Source organism: Acinonyx jubatus, chromosome B4 (assembly GCF_027475565.1).
Source record: "Acinonyx jubatus isolate Ajub_Pintada_27869175 chromosome B4, VMU_Ajub_asm_v1.0, whole genome shotgun sequence".
In the NCBI taxonomy this organism is placed as follows: Eukaryota; Metazoa; Chordata; class Mammalia; order Carnivora; family Felidae; genus Acinonyx; species Acinonyx jubatus.
Genome location: NC_069387.1, coordinates 59,617,762 through 59,634,145, shown reverse-complemented (window position 1 = coordinate 59,634,145; position 16,384 = coordinate 59,617,762). Strand labels below are relative to the sequence as shown.

Sequence of the window (16,384 nt, the reverse complement as noted above, 5' to 3'; positions counted from 1 at the left end):
TGAGGTCATGATTTCACGGTTCGTGGGTTCCAGCCCCACATCCGGCTCTGTGCTGACAGCTCAGAGCTTGGAGCGTGCCTGGGACCCTGTGTCTTCCACTCTGTCTGCCCCTCACCTGCTCACATTGTGTCTCTCTCTCAAAAATAAGTATTTTTTAAAAATTTAAAAATAAGGTTTAACAGTTCCTTCTGGAGATTCTGAAAGAGAATCTGTTTATGCCTCCCTCCTCGCTTCTGATGGTTTCCTGGCAGCCCTTAGCTTGTAGACACAGGACTCCAGTCTCCTTCTGTCTTCACTTGGTGTTCTACCCTCTCCTCTTTTTAAGATTCAAAGCAGATAGATAGATAGCAGGCTGGAATCCAGGCTCTGTTTCATTGTGATCTGGGGAAAATCTACCTAACATGTCTGAGCTTCAGTTTCGTGGAAAATGGGAACAATAATATTTTCCTCAAGACTGTTGTGATTAAGTAGTTATGTTTCAAAAGGCAGAATATAAATAGTGGCCACTGGAATTAATCTCAGGGTCAATACAGCAGCCATTTTTGCTCTCTCCAGTATGTATGTTTCAGTAGGATGAAGTGCAAGACCTATCCCATACAAATTTAGGGACAAAAGAAGTATGAATCCTTATGGAATTAGTTTATATTCAGAGATTTCTCAATTTCTGAGCAAGAAGTTGAGTCTTAGGTCCTCACTCTGCCTTCCTGTGTTTCCTTTTTGTTGTACTGTCTCTGTAAGACATTAGTAGACAGACATGACCAGAGTTAGAGGAGCTAGAGAAATACTGATTGTTTTCCTAAGCATTAAGTACAATAAGGCTCATTCTATATTGAGTTATCTCATTTGTAATGCTGCCAACAGGCAACAATAACGTTTCAATGCAGTGTAAAGAATAAAGCATGTAGGGGTGCCTGGGTGGCTCAGTGGGTAAAGCATCTGCCTCTTGACTGGCTCAGGTCATGATCTCACCGGTTTGTGTTTGAGCCCCCCTTCTGGTTCCACACTGACAGTGCAGAACCTGCTTGGGATTTTCTCCCTCTCTTTCTCTCTCTCAAAATAAATAAACTTAAAAAAAAAAAAAAAAAAGAATAAAGCATGCACATAGGAGTCACTAAGAATTACATAATTTTTCAGTTGGAAAAATTCTTAAATGTGCACTCATTTATGATAAAAATCTTCGGCTTTCATGACCAAATAATTCAACATATTGCAGAAGACAAATGGAGTCATGGGGATGCAACTCACACTTAGAGGAACCCCGTGTTTGGCTTAGAGTTCTGCTATCCCTGTCTTGAAGTTATTGACAATTTAAATTTTTTAAATTATTTTTGAGTGAGCAGGGGAGGGGTAGAGGGGGGTGGGGGAGAAGATTTGAAGCAGGGTCTGTGCTGATGGCAGAGATCCCGATATGGGGCTGAAACTCACGAAATGTGAGATCATGACCTGGGCCGAAGCTGGATGCTTAACAGACTGAGCCACCCAGGTGCCCTGAAATTATTGACAATTTTAAAACAAAGGGCCACACACTTTCAGTTCATACGGGGCTCCACAAATTATGCAGCCAGTCCCATGTGGAATAATTTTAAATATTAAGGTTTTTGATAATGGGTTATTATATTTAAACCATAGATTAATCCGATAACTTTCTGTCAGAGAGCTTTTGGTCAAAACCATCATTTTTCTAAAAAGTGAGTGAACGGAGAATGTTTACTTACAAGCATGGTTAATAGACAATATCCAGGTATGTGAATGGACCTTGAAATCTAAATATCCATCAAAATAATATTGCTTAAATATTTTAAGGTATATACATACAACACAGAGTGCTACTTGCACACGTGGAAACCTAATCCTGACTGCACATTATAATTACCTCAAGACATTTAAGAAAACTTGTCTAGGCCCTCACTCCGAAATGCATTGGGTTTTTGGTTTTGCTTTTAAGTTTCCCAAGTGAATCTAGTATATAGGCAGGATTGAAAATCACTGATGTCAGCCTTAAAGAGGACTGGGTGGGTATAAATTGATTAGCATGGAGTATTGTCCAAAGTATATAGTTGTTTTAAAAAATGCAGGTTATGGATCATATAATTCCATTTGTGTAAAATATTTTTAATATGCAGTACATGTTCTGTAAAGTAACAGCAAACTGGAGGGAATAGATGTGGAAAGAGGAGGTGAGATTCCTGAAGCCTTAACTTTGTATACTTCTGTCCCTTTTTACAGCAAAATACACATTTAAAAAAAAATGTGCTATCTTAAATCAGGGAAAGTTTCACTTATGATCTCACGGTTCATGGGTTCGAGCCCCATGTCAGGCTCTGCATTAACAGTGCAGTGCCTGCTTGGAATTCTCTCTGTCCCCTCTCTCTCGCCCCCTCCCCCACTATCTCTGTCTCAAAGTAAATAAACTTAAAAGTAAATAAGTAAAATTTTTAAAAAAGACTTGGTAAGCCTTTGACTTATATCTTCCAGCTGTTTAGAACATGAATATCTATAATTTGTATTATTAGAGTCTTCGACATTTTCATCAGCTTACAATTTAGTATAGAAAATGTCGTCACAAGCATTGTCTCCTTTGTATTAGTTGAAGTAAGTCCCATTTACAAATAAGAAAACAAAGAGTTAAGTCACCAGACTCTGCTCTTTAGATAATTCAACTCAAACCTACATCTGATTTCAAGCTGAAGGTTGTTTTTACTATACTAACTACTTTCTTAATAGCTTACTCTACACAGCATTGCTACAGATAGGGGTCACTATATGCCAAGGAAACATTAATTGGGTATTCTAACCTTCCAGGCACAAAGTGCAGGGCTTTATTTCTTCCTTTGCGTACATCCGTAATATTTAAGAAATTTGTAAAGACAGCATTCTGATTGTGATGCATTTCATATTCTTCATCCAATCATCAGCAAACGCTGTAAGCTTTACCTTCGACTATTCCTAGATCTGACCTTTTCATCCCTCCTCCCGTACCACTTTGATCCTTTTCCCTCTTATTATAATAGCTTCCTAGCTGCTCCCTGGGCTCTGCTTTCACTCTTTCCTCCCCACAATCTAGTCTCCAGCCAGCAATCAAGTGAGGGTTTTGAATTGTAAAGCAGATCGAGGCATTTCTCTCCCTTTATCACTCAGAATAAAATCAAGTTCTTACAAGTATGTGCTTCAATCACATCAACTCCACTCCTGTTTTAGCCCTTTGCCTTTACAGCTCTCTAAGCCTAGAACATTCTTTCCCAGATTTATCTGCTCTGATGCTTTCCCTCTTCATTGAGACCTCTGGTCAATTACCCCCTTCTCAGAGGTCTCCCTTACCCACCCCATATAAAGTAGCACGTCCTCACCCTCGATCCCTTTATCCACGCTTTATTTTCACATAACACCCGATATACTTTTTTAAGTATATACACATATATTTGCTTATGGATAGTCTTCCACCATCAAAAGAGAGACTGCCCAAGAGTAGGGACCTTGTTCTTTTTACTACTGGGTTGGAAAGGCGCAGGACAGGGCCTAACATATAATCATTTACCAGTCATGTGAGTGAATCTTTCATTTTCACTTTTAAGCATTTTTTTTTGCTTCTGCTGTTAGTTTTCTTCCCTTAAAGTACTAGAATTCTACCCAGGCTTTTAAGCAAAGATGGTTTTTATAAGTGAATACACTTTACTTACTGTAAATGCTAAACAAATGTTAATCATCATTACAAGGGATTGCTATAGGGGTCACTGTGTTTAAATCCTAGAAAAAGCTGACACTCAAGTGAGTGCCAAAGTGAATCCCACCAAGATCCTCTGTGCACAGAGAAAGCAGCTGGGGATGAGCTGGGAGCAAAGGCAGAGCTTAGGGGAAGAAAGGGGAATGAGGTTTTGCCTAGGAGTCCTGGAATGAAACTGGTATTGTAAATGTAATTAAACCTGTTCTGTAGTCCATGAGACTGCATGGCACCACCTCACCCCAGCCACCTTCCACCCGCAGCAGTAAAAATATATTTTACACTTTCAAGTTCTAGACTTATTATAATAAACAAAGACGCATTTTTTAAGCAAATCAAACTTTAAGGGTGACTTTATTATCCCCTCCTCCCATTTTTAAAATTGAATAAAGAAAATTGTAACTTTTCCCTGCAATGTAGGCAGGGTTTTTCCCTCTCCGTAGTCATGACATTATATTTTTTGACCCAGGTGATCATTTTCATTCAATGGAGGGTGGGTGTAAAAAAAAACAAAAAACCAAAAAAACATATCCCATGCTGGGATGATGCAAGTGTGTGAGCTTGCCTATTAGAATATTTTTTCTTTTTGCCTTACAGGCCAGTCTGATTGTGCACATCCAGTTCAGAGGATGCTAATATAAACCTTGCCCACCTCTCTCAGCCCATCTTTCTTACTCAGACAGTTTCCAAGCAGCTCTCTGATGGAGATACAGTCTTCAGTTTCCCGGACAAATTGCGCCACGGCCTTTGCTCCTGGCAGATGGCCCCTCACTGTCTCACTTTTGACACTGTCCAGGACAACTCCTCTGATGTCTTTGGGCTTTCCTGGCACACCAAAGATGATAAATAGGCCCAGGCAATCCTCTCCTATCAAGTTACAGAAATCTTCCAGCTTATCGAATCTACTTCTCTTCCTGGAAGGCTCCTCTGGCCCGGGTTCTGGATGTGAGAAGTCGCAAGGCTTAGAAACCACAGGAGGAAGAGTAGACATCTGCAGGGTCTGCACTGCCAGCTGCAGCCTTATTTGCTTATCGGATCCCCAGAAGGTCCAAATCCAGTCTGCCCCAAACAGTACAGCTTGGTGCTTGGACATCTTGGTGGTGGTGAGCCACTCATCAACTCCCTTTTCTTGGCAGAACGTGACAAAGTGGATTAAGAAGATCTCATTCAGAGTGTTTGAAGCTGGGCACAGGTTGCTCAGAGGATCTTCAAATCCAAGATAGTCCTTCAGTTTCTCAGCCGCATGGACTATCGCCTCGCTGACAACCTCACCGACGCTGAAAACCTCTGTGCCGTCTTTCAGAGCCAACTGTTGTGATGGTTTTTGCCCCATGTTCTCTGCAACCCATCAAGACTGCTTCCGAAGGTCACATGTGTGATCCTCATTCAGAGTGACTTCTTTTCCAGATTCAAAATCTTACAACGAAGTCACATCTGTTAACGTGGGCCCAGTTTTCCGACTCCACATTTATGTGGGGTAGCTAAGCATATCTACACACAACTAAGCAAACACGTTAGGTCTCCCTGTTTGCCAATGAGGCGTGTTGTATTCATACAGATTCCTGCTGGCTTATTAAGTGAGAGATAACTAACCTTCACCAAAAACATCTGTTCCTCTCTAGTTCTAGTCACTCAACTTTTAATATTTGGCAATCTCTTCCAAGACAGGTTTCCACTTTTCAGATTTTACTTAAATTAAAAGTAGCATTCAGTTTTTTAAAGAACCATACACCTCCTTCCATACAACTGTCTTCAACTTTGCTGGTGAGTCCTTTCCCTTTGCTTTTCCGATAACCCCTCTGCCGTGATTCCTCACCCCCGCCCCAGCCCAGCAGCCTGTTTCCTTTCATACAGAAATTCCTGAGTCCTCACATTTCTACCTGTTGATACGTGCTATAAGCCTCACCTCAATAAACGTATGGGAGTTTGTGAATTATAATTTGTGTCACTGTTCTCTACACCAGAAATAAAGCCCCGTGGGTATTCTGAACAAAGGAAAATAAAGTCACAGACAACAAAAATGAGGCAATCATCAATTGACTTTATTTCTTTTCATATGGTAATACCAGCAGTGTACAACATTTTGTAAATAAAATATATATCGTCAAAAAAATCTGAACTTTATCACATATCATCAGTTATGTTACACTGTCCTGAATAAAGAATATTTGGCATCTATAACAGTCTCCTGGTATTGTGTTAACCAGGTTTGGATAAGAAACTGTTTTTCAAATGGTGACAGATGTTTGCATTAAAATAAAACACTAATATGTAAGGAGTCCAATACAGTTACCAAACGACTAGTGGGGAGCAAAAGATTATTATTAGCATCAAATCATTTTAGTAATGAATAAACAGCAATTTAGTTCGACAGGCCCTTGTTGAAAAGCTTGATAACTTGCTAATAGCTTGCGAGATCACACAACCGACATTCAAACAGAATTTATAAGCACGTCCACTGGCGTATATGGAACTGCTCCCCCCGTGCCAGTTTGTGAAAACCTGTCTTTCCCAGGTTGGCTATTAGGAGAAGTGATGTAGTAGTGAATAAAACATAGAATAATTTTTCTAATACCCCTTAAAAAGTGATAGACAGTCATTTCTTGATAAATGATATTTGGGCCCTGTGCGATCAACAATCATGAACTACATTTTCATACCGCAATACAGCCATTATAAAACTCATGTTGTAGCCTCAGACTTATTGAACCCTGGGACAAAATGTCCAAATATTCAGCTTCTTAAAAAAAAAATCTCATTCATTGATAGCCTGAGAAATGTACGTTCAATAACATAAGGTAGACAGTTAGTGTTTTGATGTAATGAACTATTTAGCAAAGAGGAAAATAAGAAGCTTTAATACTGTAAAGGTTTTCGTTTTGTTTTGGTTTCTTCAGAAATCATTTCTATGTCTACATTTTGGGGGAACTCCAGAATGCATTCAAGTTAAGAGTATTTAAATGTCTCTTGAGTTCTTCCTTTGGAGGTAAAAGGATCCAAGATTAAGGTTGAACTTCTTAACTCTTCGACAATTTTGTGATGTATCATCAAGGGAGGGGTATTTCAGATACACTAATTTGGTTGGAATGATCAACAGCATTACAATTCAGTTGTGGAGAAGGAAAGATCATCCCAACCTTTCCATGAAACCAGCTGGTCCATGAAAATTCTGATCGCTGTGTTTGCTTTTCACCATCTGCCTTATGTCACAAGATAAAAGTTCTATTTTCTATGTACTAAATATGTACACATATTTTAAAAAATATATAAAAAAGGACCACGGGAGGCAAGGGGAGGTGTGGCTGGCACTTAGCGGGCACACTGAATGCTTAAAGAAATTCCACCTATTGATTTTGGAAGCAGACGATGCTCTGCTTTGATGGCTGTGGTGCTGTCACACGGACGGACGCAGACGTGACAGAGTCATTCACAGACTGCTTCCTGCTTCCCACATCCTGCATACCGTGAAGGGGAATGGCAACACGACGGTAAAACACTCATATTAAATGCAATACTTTAAATATAATATATCACAGATTTGTACATTAAATAGAAGAAAAACGATTATCGTCTCATTCACCAGTGTCTCCTTTTTCGTGGCATCTTCAGAACGGGCACATACCCCCTGCTTTCGGTTTCCACCTCCACATGAGAAGTTGGAATAATAGACAGTAAACAATCTGCTGCTTGCTTTGTGTTCTGTGAGTGTTTGAGAAAGAAGGTGGAGAAAAGGCGAGGGGCTGCTGATGCTCATTTGAGGGCCGTGGTTTAAACGTTGGAGTCCTCGTCGGTGATGCTGGCACTGGGGGAACGGGCGGCGAAGTCTCTGAACATGTCGTCCTCCTTTAACATGTGCTGGGAAACAAGGAGACGGGGGTCACACACACTGGGAGCCACGAGCTCAGAACTACACATCCTCCATGAAACATGTAGTCCTTTGGGGTTATTTTTTTAATTTTTTTTTTAACGTTTATTTAATTTTTGAGACAGAGACAGAGCATGAATGGGGGAGGGTCAGAGAGAGAGGGAGACACAGAACCAGAAGCAGGCTCCAGGCTCTGAGCTGTCAGCACAGAGCCCGATGCAGGGCTCGAACTCACGGACCGCGAGATCATGACCTGAGCCGAAGTCGGCCGCTTAACCAACTGAGCCACCCAGGCGCCCCCTTTGGGATTATTTTTAAACATATCTTGGAGAATTAACATTTTAAACTCATTTTATAGACTTACCGTTAGATTGTTGATGCCTTCAGAGAACGCACCTATCTGTCTCACTGTCCCTTCTGAATCTTCCATCTGCAAAGAACATACCATAACATGACCTCCTCATTTGCACAATTTCAAAGAAAGCACAGCAAAGTGAGCAAAAGTCTAATAACGTGAGTGACACTGAATGGGATGGGTGCAACAGAACACTTCTCTCTTTTTTTAAAATGTTTATTTATTTTGAGAGAAGAGAGAGGGAGGGAGGACAAGCGGGACAGAGAGAGGGAGGGAGGGAGAAGGGGGAGGGGCAGAGAGAGAGAGAGAGAGAGAGAGAGAGAGAGAGAGAGAGAAAGAATTCTAATCAGGCCCCATGCCCCCAGCGCAAAGCCCGATGTGGGGCTCAATCCTACCAACTGTGAGATCATGACCCAAGCAGAAATCAAGAGTCAGGGGCACCTGGGTGCCTCAGTCAGTTGAGTGTCTGACCTCAGCTCAGGTCATGATCTTGCGGTTCGTGAGTTCGAGCCCCATATTGGGCCGCTGCTGTCAGCCTGTCAGCTCAGAGCCCACTTCAGATCCTCTGTCCCCCTCCCTCTCTCTGCCCCTCCCCTGCTTGTGCTCTCCTAAAAATAAATAAATACTAAAAAACAAAGGAAAAAGAAAGAAATCAAGAGTCAGATGCTTCACCGACCGAGCCACCCAGGTGCCCCACAACAGAACACTTCTGATGAAATCTCCTTTCGTTACTGTAACCAGACATTAAATACTAGATGAAACAAGACTACCACGTATAGTGCAATGCTCTGATGTTGACAATGACACCAAAGGATTGGTGTTGAAAGGGTAGTATTCAAATCCATGACTTCATACTGAAAAGGCTAACAACTGTGTATTTCTGACTTAACACACAGATTTCCTTAACACAGAGATGATATAACATAGGTGAATAGCTCAGGCTTTGGAGCTGGCCTGGCAAGTTGGAATCCCAGTTCTTCTAGAGCTCTTCTATCTTGGGTAAGTTCCTGAATCTGTGCCTCGGTTTCCTTCTCTCTAGAATGAGGATAACCATGCTCTGTAGGTTTTAGGGTCACCATGAAAGTTAATATATGTTATGTGCTCAGGAGAGTGCCTGAAACATAGTAAGCAATCTGGAAGTTGTTGACTATTACCTTATCATTATATTTTATGGTGTTTGAGGAAAAACTGATTAGTAGACATAGTGCATGAAGTTTCCATTTTAGTGTTTCAATGCTGGAGGAACTTTCGTATACAGTGTTGCATTTACCTGCTCTAACCGGTCTAACTCATCTTCATCATACAGGCGCATGTCCAAACCAGGTTTAAATCCTTTCTTGCATGTAGTTCCTGATGCCTGTCCCAATTCCATTGGGCAAACATATTCTTCCCCATCTTCCTGTTTCTTCTTTCTCAGATTCCCAAAATTGCTGAAGGTCAGTTTCTTTGGCTTTAAAAGAAGAGCAAACATACAGGGATTTCATAAAATTCATGTGGCAAAAGATCAATAACATGCGTAATTATGCATTCCAACTACAGAGAAAATCAGTCGGATGATTCCATTGGTGTAACAAACATAAAAGCATCCTGGGTGTATGACTGACGCACCCAAGTATGATAACTAATCCTTATTATGAAGCTCAGAAGACTAAGCTTGTTCTCCTCATTCATACCAATTAGCTGGGTAGTCACTGTGAAAAGTCAAAAATGTCAAGAGCCTTGGTTTTGATTAAACAGGACTTCATGCAATGAGATGTCTCAGAGATGAATTCAATTTTGCAAGGTTTTCCCATCTAAAACGAGCACAAGAAAATGGACCTGACTTGTATTTTCTTTTCGGGGAAGCTATGATTATCGTAGACGCCTGTTATGCTTCCGTAACAGGATTGGTGGCTGTTAGAAGAATCCTCGCTCATTTGGAGACAGAACTTCCAGTGATACTTGGAAGAGAAATTCCATAAGCAGATGGTGATCAGGCTGATGCTGAGAATTTTCTTTTCATAATGTTTATTTTATTTATTTTGAGAGACAGAGAGAGAGAGAGACGGAGAGAGGGAGTGCATGCAGGGGAGGGGCAGCGAGAGAGACAGGGAGAGAAAGAACTCCAAGCAGGCGCCATGCTGTCAACGCAGAGCCCAAAGCAGGGCTCAATCTCACAGTTTGTGAGATCATGACCTGAGCAGAGATCAAGAGTCAGACGCCTAACCGACTGAGCCACCCAGGTGCCCCATGATACTGAGAATTTAGGTACCACAGAATCTCTTAGACGTTTCAAATCCAGTACATCTTTTAAGGGAGAAAAGGAGCTGAAGAAAAAGTGTCAGGAAGGTAGAGGAGGTAATAAACAACAACAACAACAAAACATTATATGTATGTACATAAAGAACTTGGTACATATTTGTGGAGAAGCTGATAAACCCTATCTCCACATTAAGTTGGTTGAGATAACAGACACAGAAGAGTGCACTTTTTTAATTTTTTAAAAAATCTTTATTTTTTGAGAGAGAGAGGCAAAGTGCAAGTGGGGGAGAGACAGAGAGAGAGGGAGACACAGAATCTTAAGCAGGCTGAGCTGTCAGCACAGAGCCTGACATGGGGCTTGAACCCTCAGACCGTGAGACCATGACCTAAGTAGAAGTTGGACACTCAACCGACTAAGCCACCCAGGTGCCGCCCACTGAGAAATGATTTAAAAGAAGAAAAAGTAATCTGAATTTGGTATGACCCATGAATCTGGGTCAATCTGGAAAGAGTCATTCTCTGCTGGTCTACCTTGAATCATTTCTTAAGTATCTTTTTCTAACTTTCAAGGCTGGCCAACTGTAAGCCAGACAAGCTGAATCTGTGTGAGAAGAAATCCTCCTCTTAGAATGGATTTATCCACAGAACAACTGCAATCGATAGTTGAGCCCAAGTTGCAAACTCTCTGTGTTCGCAATGTACTGACTGCATGCCAACATCATACTCTTCGTTACTGTTAACGCTAATAAATGATTTGAGTAAAGAAGCCCCCAAAAAGAAACTTTCAAAAATGCATTTTCTTACTTACTCTTAAAAATGGATGCACTATCAGGGACACCTGGGTGGTGCAGTCAGTTAAGCATCTGACTCATGATCTCAGCTCAGGTCGTAGTCTCACAGTTCGTGAGTTCAAGTTCTGCATCAGGCTCTGCACTGATGTTGGAGAGCCTGCTTGGGGTTCTGTCTCTACTTCTCTCTGACCCTCCCCCACTTATGCTCTTTCTCTCTTTCTCAAAAGAAATAAACTTTAAAAAAAATTTTTTTTTTAAAAATGATGGACTAGCAATTCATCCACAAAACTTTACAAACCCCACAAAAATGCCTGACCCAGATGGGTAAAAACTGAGCCCCCGCTTTAGTTTTTGCTTTAAGCAATTATTAGAAGGCACAAGCTCGGACCAACCTTCACTTTGGCAGTGGCTGTTAGAAGTACATAATCTGGTAACTCCATGGCATCACGCTTTTGGTGCTGGGCCTCAGCACCAATCAGAAGGTTGAAATGAGTGGCCAAATGTCTTCGCAAGAGGGTCTTACTTGGTGGGATATTCAATAACTGAGCCATTGTTTCTACATTAAAACGAGGTTCTAGAACCTAGAAGAAACATTAAGATTGTTTAAGGCACCACAAACCATGTACGTCTGCCCTGTGCTTTATAATTTGCAAAGCTCTTTCATTTAGTTATCACCAATGACCCCTCAACTACCCAGTGAGACAGACCGAGTATGAACCTCGATCTTCAAGCCACACACCTTTTCTTTATCTTGCCTAAGCTAGTGAGAAGTAGAGCTGGTCCTGACATCCAGGCAGTACCAAAGTTAGGGCTTCTAGCTCTCTGAAGTGGTCTCTGGGATGCCTTTGGAAGCCAGCTCCTTGCACAACATCAACATGCAGAAGTACAATCTGTATGTTTGTAGGTGTTTCAAAACATGATCATATGAGGGCCAGTGGCCAGTGTCTCTTACCCAACATAAGAGACAATAAATGAGAAACAGGTTTAAATCTGGTCTAGAGTTATATGACATAAAGAGAAACCATGGGAAAAAATGCTCAGAAAGTAAAGACTCACTAGAAATGGTACCAGAGGGTTCGGTTAGGTGACTCTAGGGTATGACAAGCAAACTGATAATATCCTACTCATGAGACTAATGGAAACAACATGCTAAGAAGTCAATTTTTAAATTAAAAGAGAGTTTTACCATGAGCCCACCATGAACACCACTGCCTCTGAGATTGGGGGCATATTCTGCCAAGTCCACGGAGCGCAGCCACTCCATCACACGATGGTTGGTCCACTGCTGAACCTCTGACGGGGTGATGCTATTCTATGAGAACAAACACCAAGAGCTTCAGTCATTGACGATGGGATTCCAAACATTAAAACTTCAAATTCTAAAAAGTCTGCTGCAAAGAGCAGTTACTTGATGTCCCACTCAGTGTTTACAGAAAGAGTGAAAAGGTATTTACTGGTCTGAATTTTGTTTTAAGGTATCCATGTTATGGTTTCAAGCTTTTTTACAAACTAATAAAGCAGTGCTTTAGGGAAAGCGAGTCTTTTTTTTTGTTTTTAGTTTATTTATTTATTTTGGGGGGAGCAAGGGCAGAGAGAGAGGAAGACAGAGAGGGAGAGAGAGTACCAGGTAGGCTCCACGCTATCAACACACAGCCCAACATGGGCCTCGAACTCATGACCTGTGACATGATGACCTGAGCCGAAATCAAGAGTTGAAGAGTTGGACACAACCAACTGAGCCACTCAGGCGCCTCAAGAAAACCAAGTCTTTGTAGTGATATTTAACTCTGTGGCTTAAGGAAGCAGAAAAATACACCCAAGAAAAGGAGGAAGGGTAATTAAACAATCTTTGTGTTTTAGTTACACAGGTGGAGCTGTCATGGGGGGAATGGAAGGAAGGTAGGAAAACAAAGCCCCAGAAAGTAATGAGGTTGGAATGGAAGCTCTGTGGAAACCAGAAGCTTCTCCTGCAGACTCCACAAAGAAATGGGTGTTTGCTCTGCACACACACACAGTCTCACGCATGGAAAGTGCAGGCTGTATAATCAATCTGAACCCCAGGTGCTACCTCATCAGATGGCCGCCTCCGCAGACAGTTTGGTTCAAAGTTATTGATCCTCAGGACCTGAATAGCCCTTTTGATACTGAGATGGTGCAGCACACTCACAACCTTCAAAGACAGTAAGTCATCCTGCAAAAAAGAACAAAAAGAGGAACTCGCTGAGCTCTAAGGATCTTCTTAGGGAAATCTCAGAAAACCTGAGCAAAAGTAGAAAAGCCCCCTAACCAAAATGCCTCCAGTGCTTGTCAGTGTTTTCAAACCTTTTATTTAGTAACAAAACCTTTTTTCCTGTTCCAAACAAAATCCTCTCCAGGACCCCATTAAAAAGAAAAAAAAAATTCATGTTCCAACAGAAGCCAACTTCTACCTGTTTCTCTTCCAGACATTCTGAGATAGGACCATGGGACCCCACAGCTCTGAAGAACATTTTTGAAAAGCACCTGCTGGGTCACTGCAAAAAGTGATCCTCTTTGAAGTGATGTGTTAAGAGCACATGATGTTCACTGACGATCACAGCTTGGTTTTCTGAGCTAAGGCACATCACCGTTTTAGGGAAAACCAGAGGACTGTCTCTGCTATACTATTCCCCCAGCCTCAAAAAATCTCTAGTTCTGGATTATTATGCTTTAACTAGCAGACGCTGTGAATAATTTTGGAAACTTTATGTTGATCAATGCAAAGGTTTTGGTGAGAGTTAAAAGGAAGTTGTAAGTAGCAACATATAGCACCACCCGTTCCTTAAAAGGGTACCTTTCGCCAGTCTGTGGTTACTGGGAATGTTTCAAACATACCAATCACACCAAAACAAATTACTTCAGAAGGTGATGTGGAGGGCAGTGTCAAGATAAGCACCAGTCTACTTCCAAACACACCCAGAAAATAAAACAAGAATAACATCCATTTTAGGCACACCTTACTGATAGCATGCTTCTTGGGGGGGGGGGGGGGGAGGGTTGGAAGGGGAGGCAGATCTATTACAGAAATAGTTTTTAAATAAAAATATTAGACAATCAGCTAAAATTCTTAAGGCTACTAACTGAGCAAACATTTTTTCCCTGAAAATTTTCTGGATAAATTTCTTAAAGGCAATGCCTTATGGTAAGTTAGAAAGAGCATTTCACATATTTTAATCTAAGAGTGAGACACCCATTCAAAACATTCCCAGGTGGGCTATTTTCAACTAATTAAAGTACCAGATTAAAAAAATTTTAAATGCATAATGATTGAAATGTATATACAAGGCTAATTATTTTAGCTTAAGGGATTTTAAAAGTAGGGGCTATTTTCTTTTAAATCAAACCAGACTTTTTTTAGATTTAAAAACAGCTTTCATTTTTAAGTAATTTTAGATTTACCGAAGAGTTATCAAAGCAGAGCAAAGTCCTATATATCCTTCATTCAGCTTCCCCTTATGTTAACAACTTATATAACCATGACATAGTCATCAAAACGAAGGAGTTAACATAGATTATAAAAAATGATAACTAAACTGCAGACTTCATTCAAATTTCACCAGTTTTTCCACTACGTCCTTTCTCCGTTCCAGGATCCAACCCAGGGTACCACATTAAAAACAGATTTTTTGTGACTTAGAACTCCTAGGGTCAAATTTTCTAGGATAATATATTCTTTTATAGCCACAAAAGTTATATGCACTTCCTTTGTGATTTTAAGCCTGAATCTGCTCGCATTCCTGCAGGAACAAACCTATACCTAGACCGGCAGGCAAGAATTTACTAAATTTGTTTTAGGCTGAGCATTAAGAGCAGGAATCTGGAAAAAGCTTAGGTTCAAATGCTCTGTGACTTTCTACCACTTTCCAGCTGTGGAAAGCTGGCTAAGTTACTCAATTTCTCAGTTCTTTCACTCCCTTGTCTAAAAACTGGGGACAAGAAGAATGCTAACTCAAGTTCTGCTGAGACTTGAGTATTAATATGAGTATAGTGCTTGCAAGAGAGTGCCTGGTACACAGTAAATGTTCAATCAATGTACCACATGTTGGGTGTTATTGCAAGCAGGTATACGTTACGTGCCCACCAAGGTATGGACTTGGGTTCAATGACACAGAAGAAAACAAAGCCCATCAGATGAACCTCAAATTTGATCCTGAAAAAATTGGTGTTTGAAAATTTCAACTTATTTAAAGAAGATACTATGGTAGATGGTTCCAGAGCCCAGCTGACAAAAGGCTCTTTAAATAAAAGCATCTAATGTAATAGTACACTAATAGTCCTATGGAATCTAGAATAGGTTCTCCTGGAATCTGTCTCTCCCCACTGTTGTAAAGTAGGGACAAGTCCTTCCACCTCTTGGATGGAAGGCTAAAAATAAGAAACAATAATGAAGGAATCAGAGGTGGTCTACCTCACCCTACTTCTTCTTTACCCTGGTAACTCCTGCCCTAGTCAAATGGAGCTGAAGTGGGAAAGGAAGCAAGTTTCAGGTAATGGTCTCAAAAGTGGAAGGGAGGAGAGAAGACAAGTCTCTGTAGATGTCAGGTCAGAAGGACGGTCTCTTCTGAGTGGATACTGCATATAGGCATGTGTAACTCAGAAATTGCCAGTGCTTCAAAACTCTACATTCTAGTTTTTAAACATCTTTATTACATATAATTCACATACTAGAACATTTATGCAAAGTGTGCACCTCAATTGTACATTGTTGAATATATATAAAATCAACTTTCTGGACAGCTTAGTTATTTTTTTAAAGTTTATTTATTTATTTTGAGAGGAAGAGAGAGAGAGAGAGAGAGAGAGAGAGAGAGAGAGAGAGAGAGAGGATATAGAGAATACCAAAGAGAGAGAGGATATAGAGAATACCAAACAGGCTCTGCGTTGTCAGCACAGAGCCCAACATGGTGCTTGATCTCACAAACCGTGAGATCATGACCTGAGCAGAAATCCAGAGTTGGACACTTAACTGACTGAGCCACCCAGGTTCCCCATGGACAGCTTAGTTTAGATTAGGTTTCACATAGCTTAAATCAGAGTTTCAAATTTCCCAGTGGTGTTGCAATCATCAAATCCTACAACTTCAACTTAACAGAAAATATTACTGCTCTTCTCAAGTTAAGGCAACACCTTCAAACCCTGGTGGAATCATTTTGAAAACAATGTATTTTACTCACTCTATTTCTGTGTTTCTCAGAGAAAAACAATTTTACCTCTCCCCACCTCCAAAAAAAAAACTGGGAGTAAATCACTTACAACAGTCATGTAATGGAGCATTCGACCATCTACTCGTCCTTCGTCAAACTGCGTCTTGTACTGGGGGAGACCAATATCATCCAACCATCCTAAAGGAGAGAAATCAGTGTTGTTAGTGAGGCACAGAACACCTGTACTTATGA

General features: G+C 40.8%; 2 protein-coding genes across 17 annotated transcripts in view; both read right to left on the bottom strand.

Moving 5' to 3' along the window:
- Positions 1-4,055: 4,055 nt before the first annotated feature.
- Positions 4,056-5,589, bottom strand: REP15 (RAB15 effector protein). Its single transcript, XM_015065232.3, has one exon. It carries the CDS (start codon positions 5,049-5,051, stop codon positions 4,341-4,343), a length of 711 nt encoding a protein of 236 aa, XP_014920718.2. The 5' UTR covers positions 5,052-5,589; the 3' UTR covers positions 4,056-4,340.
- A 150-nt stretch (positions 5,590-5,739) lies between these two features.
- The window catches only part of PPFIBP1 (PPFIA binding protein 1), a 171,675-nt gene continuing 161,030 nt past the window's right edge, over positions 5,740-16,384 (bottom strand). For all 16 annotated transcript variants that reach the window (XM_053226074.1, XM_015065218.3, XM_015065216.3 and 13 more), the window contains 7 exons: positions 16,242-16,330; positions 13,039-13,161; positions 12,157-12,282; positions 11,363-11,551; positions 9,209-9,388; positions 7,948-8,013; positions 5,740-7,573 (listed from right to left, as the gene is read on the bottom strand). In XM_053226074.1, the coding sequence (XP_053082049.1) occupies positions 7,487-7,573; positions 7,948-8,013; positions 9,209-9,388; positions 11,363-11,551; positions 12,157-12,282; positions 13,039-13,161; positions 16,242-16,330 (860 nt within the window). In that variant the 3' untranslated portion in view covers positions 5,740-7,486. The remainder of the gene's footprint in view (positions 7,574-7,947; positions 8,014-9,208; positions 9,389-11,362; positions 11,552-12,156; positions 12,283-13,038; positions 13,162-16,241; positions 16,331-16,384) is intronic.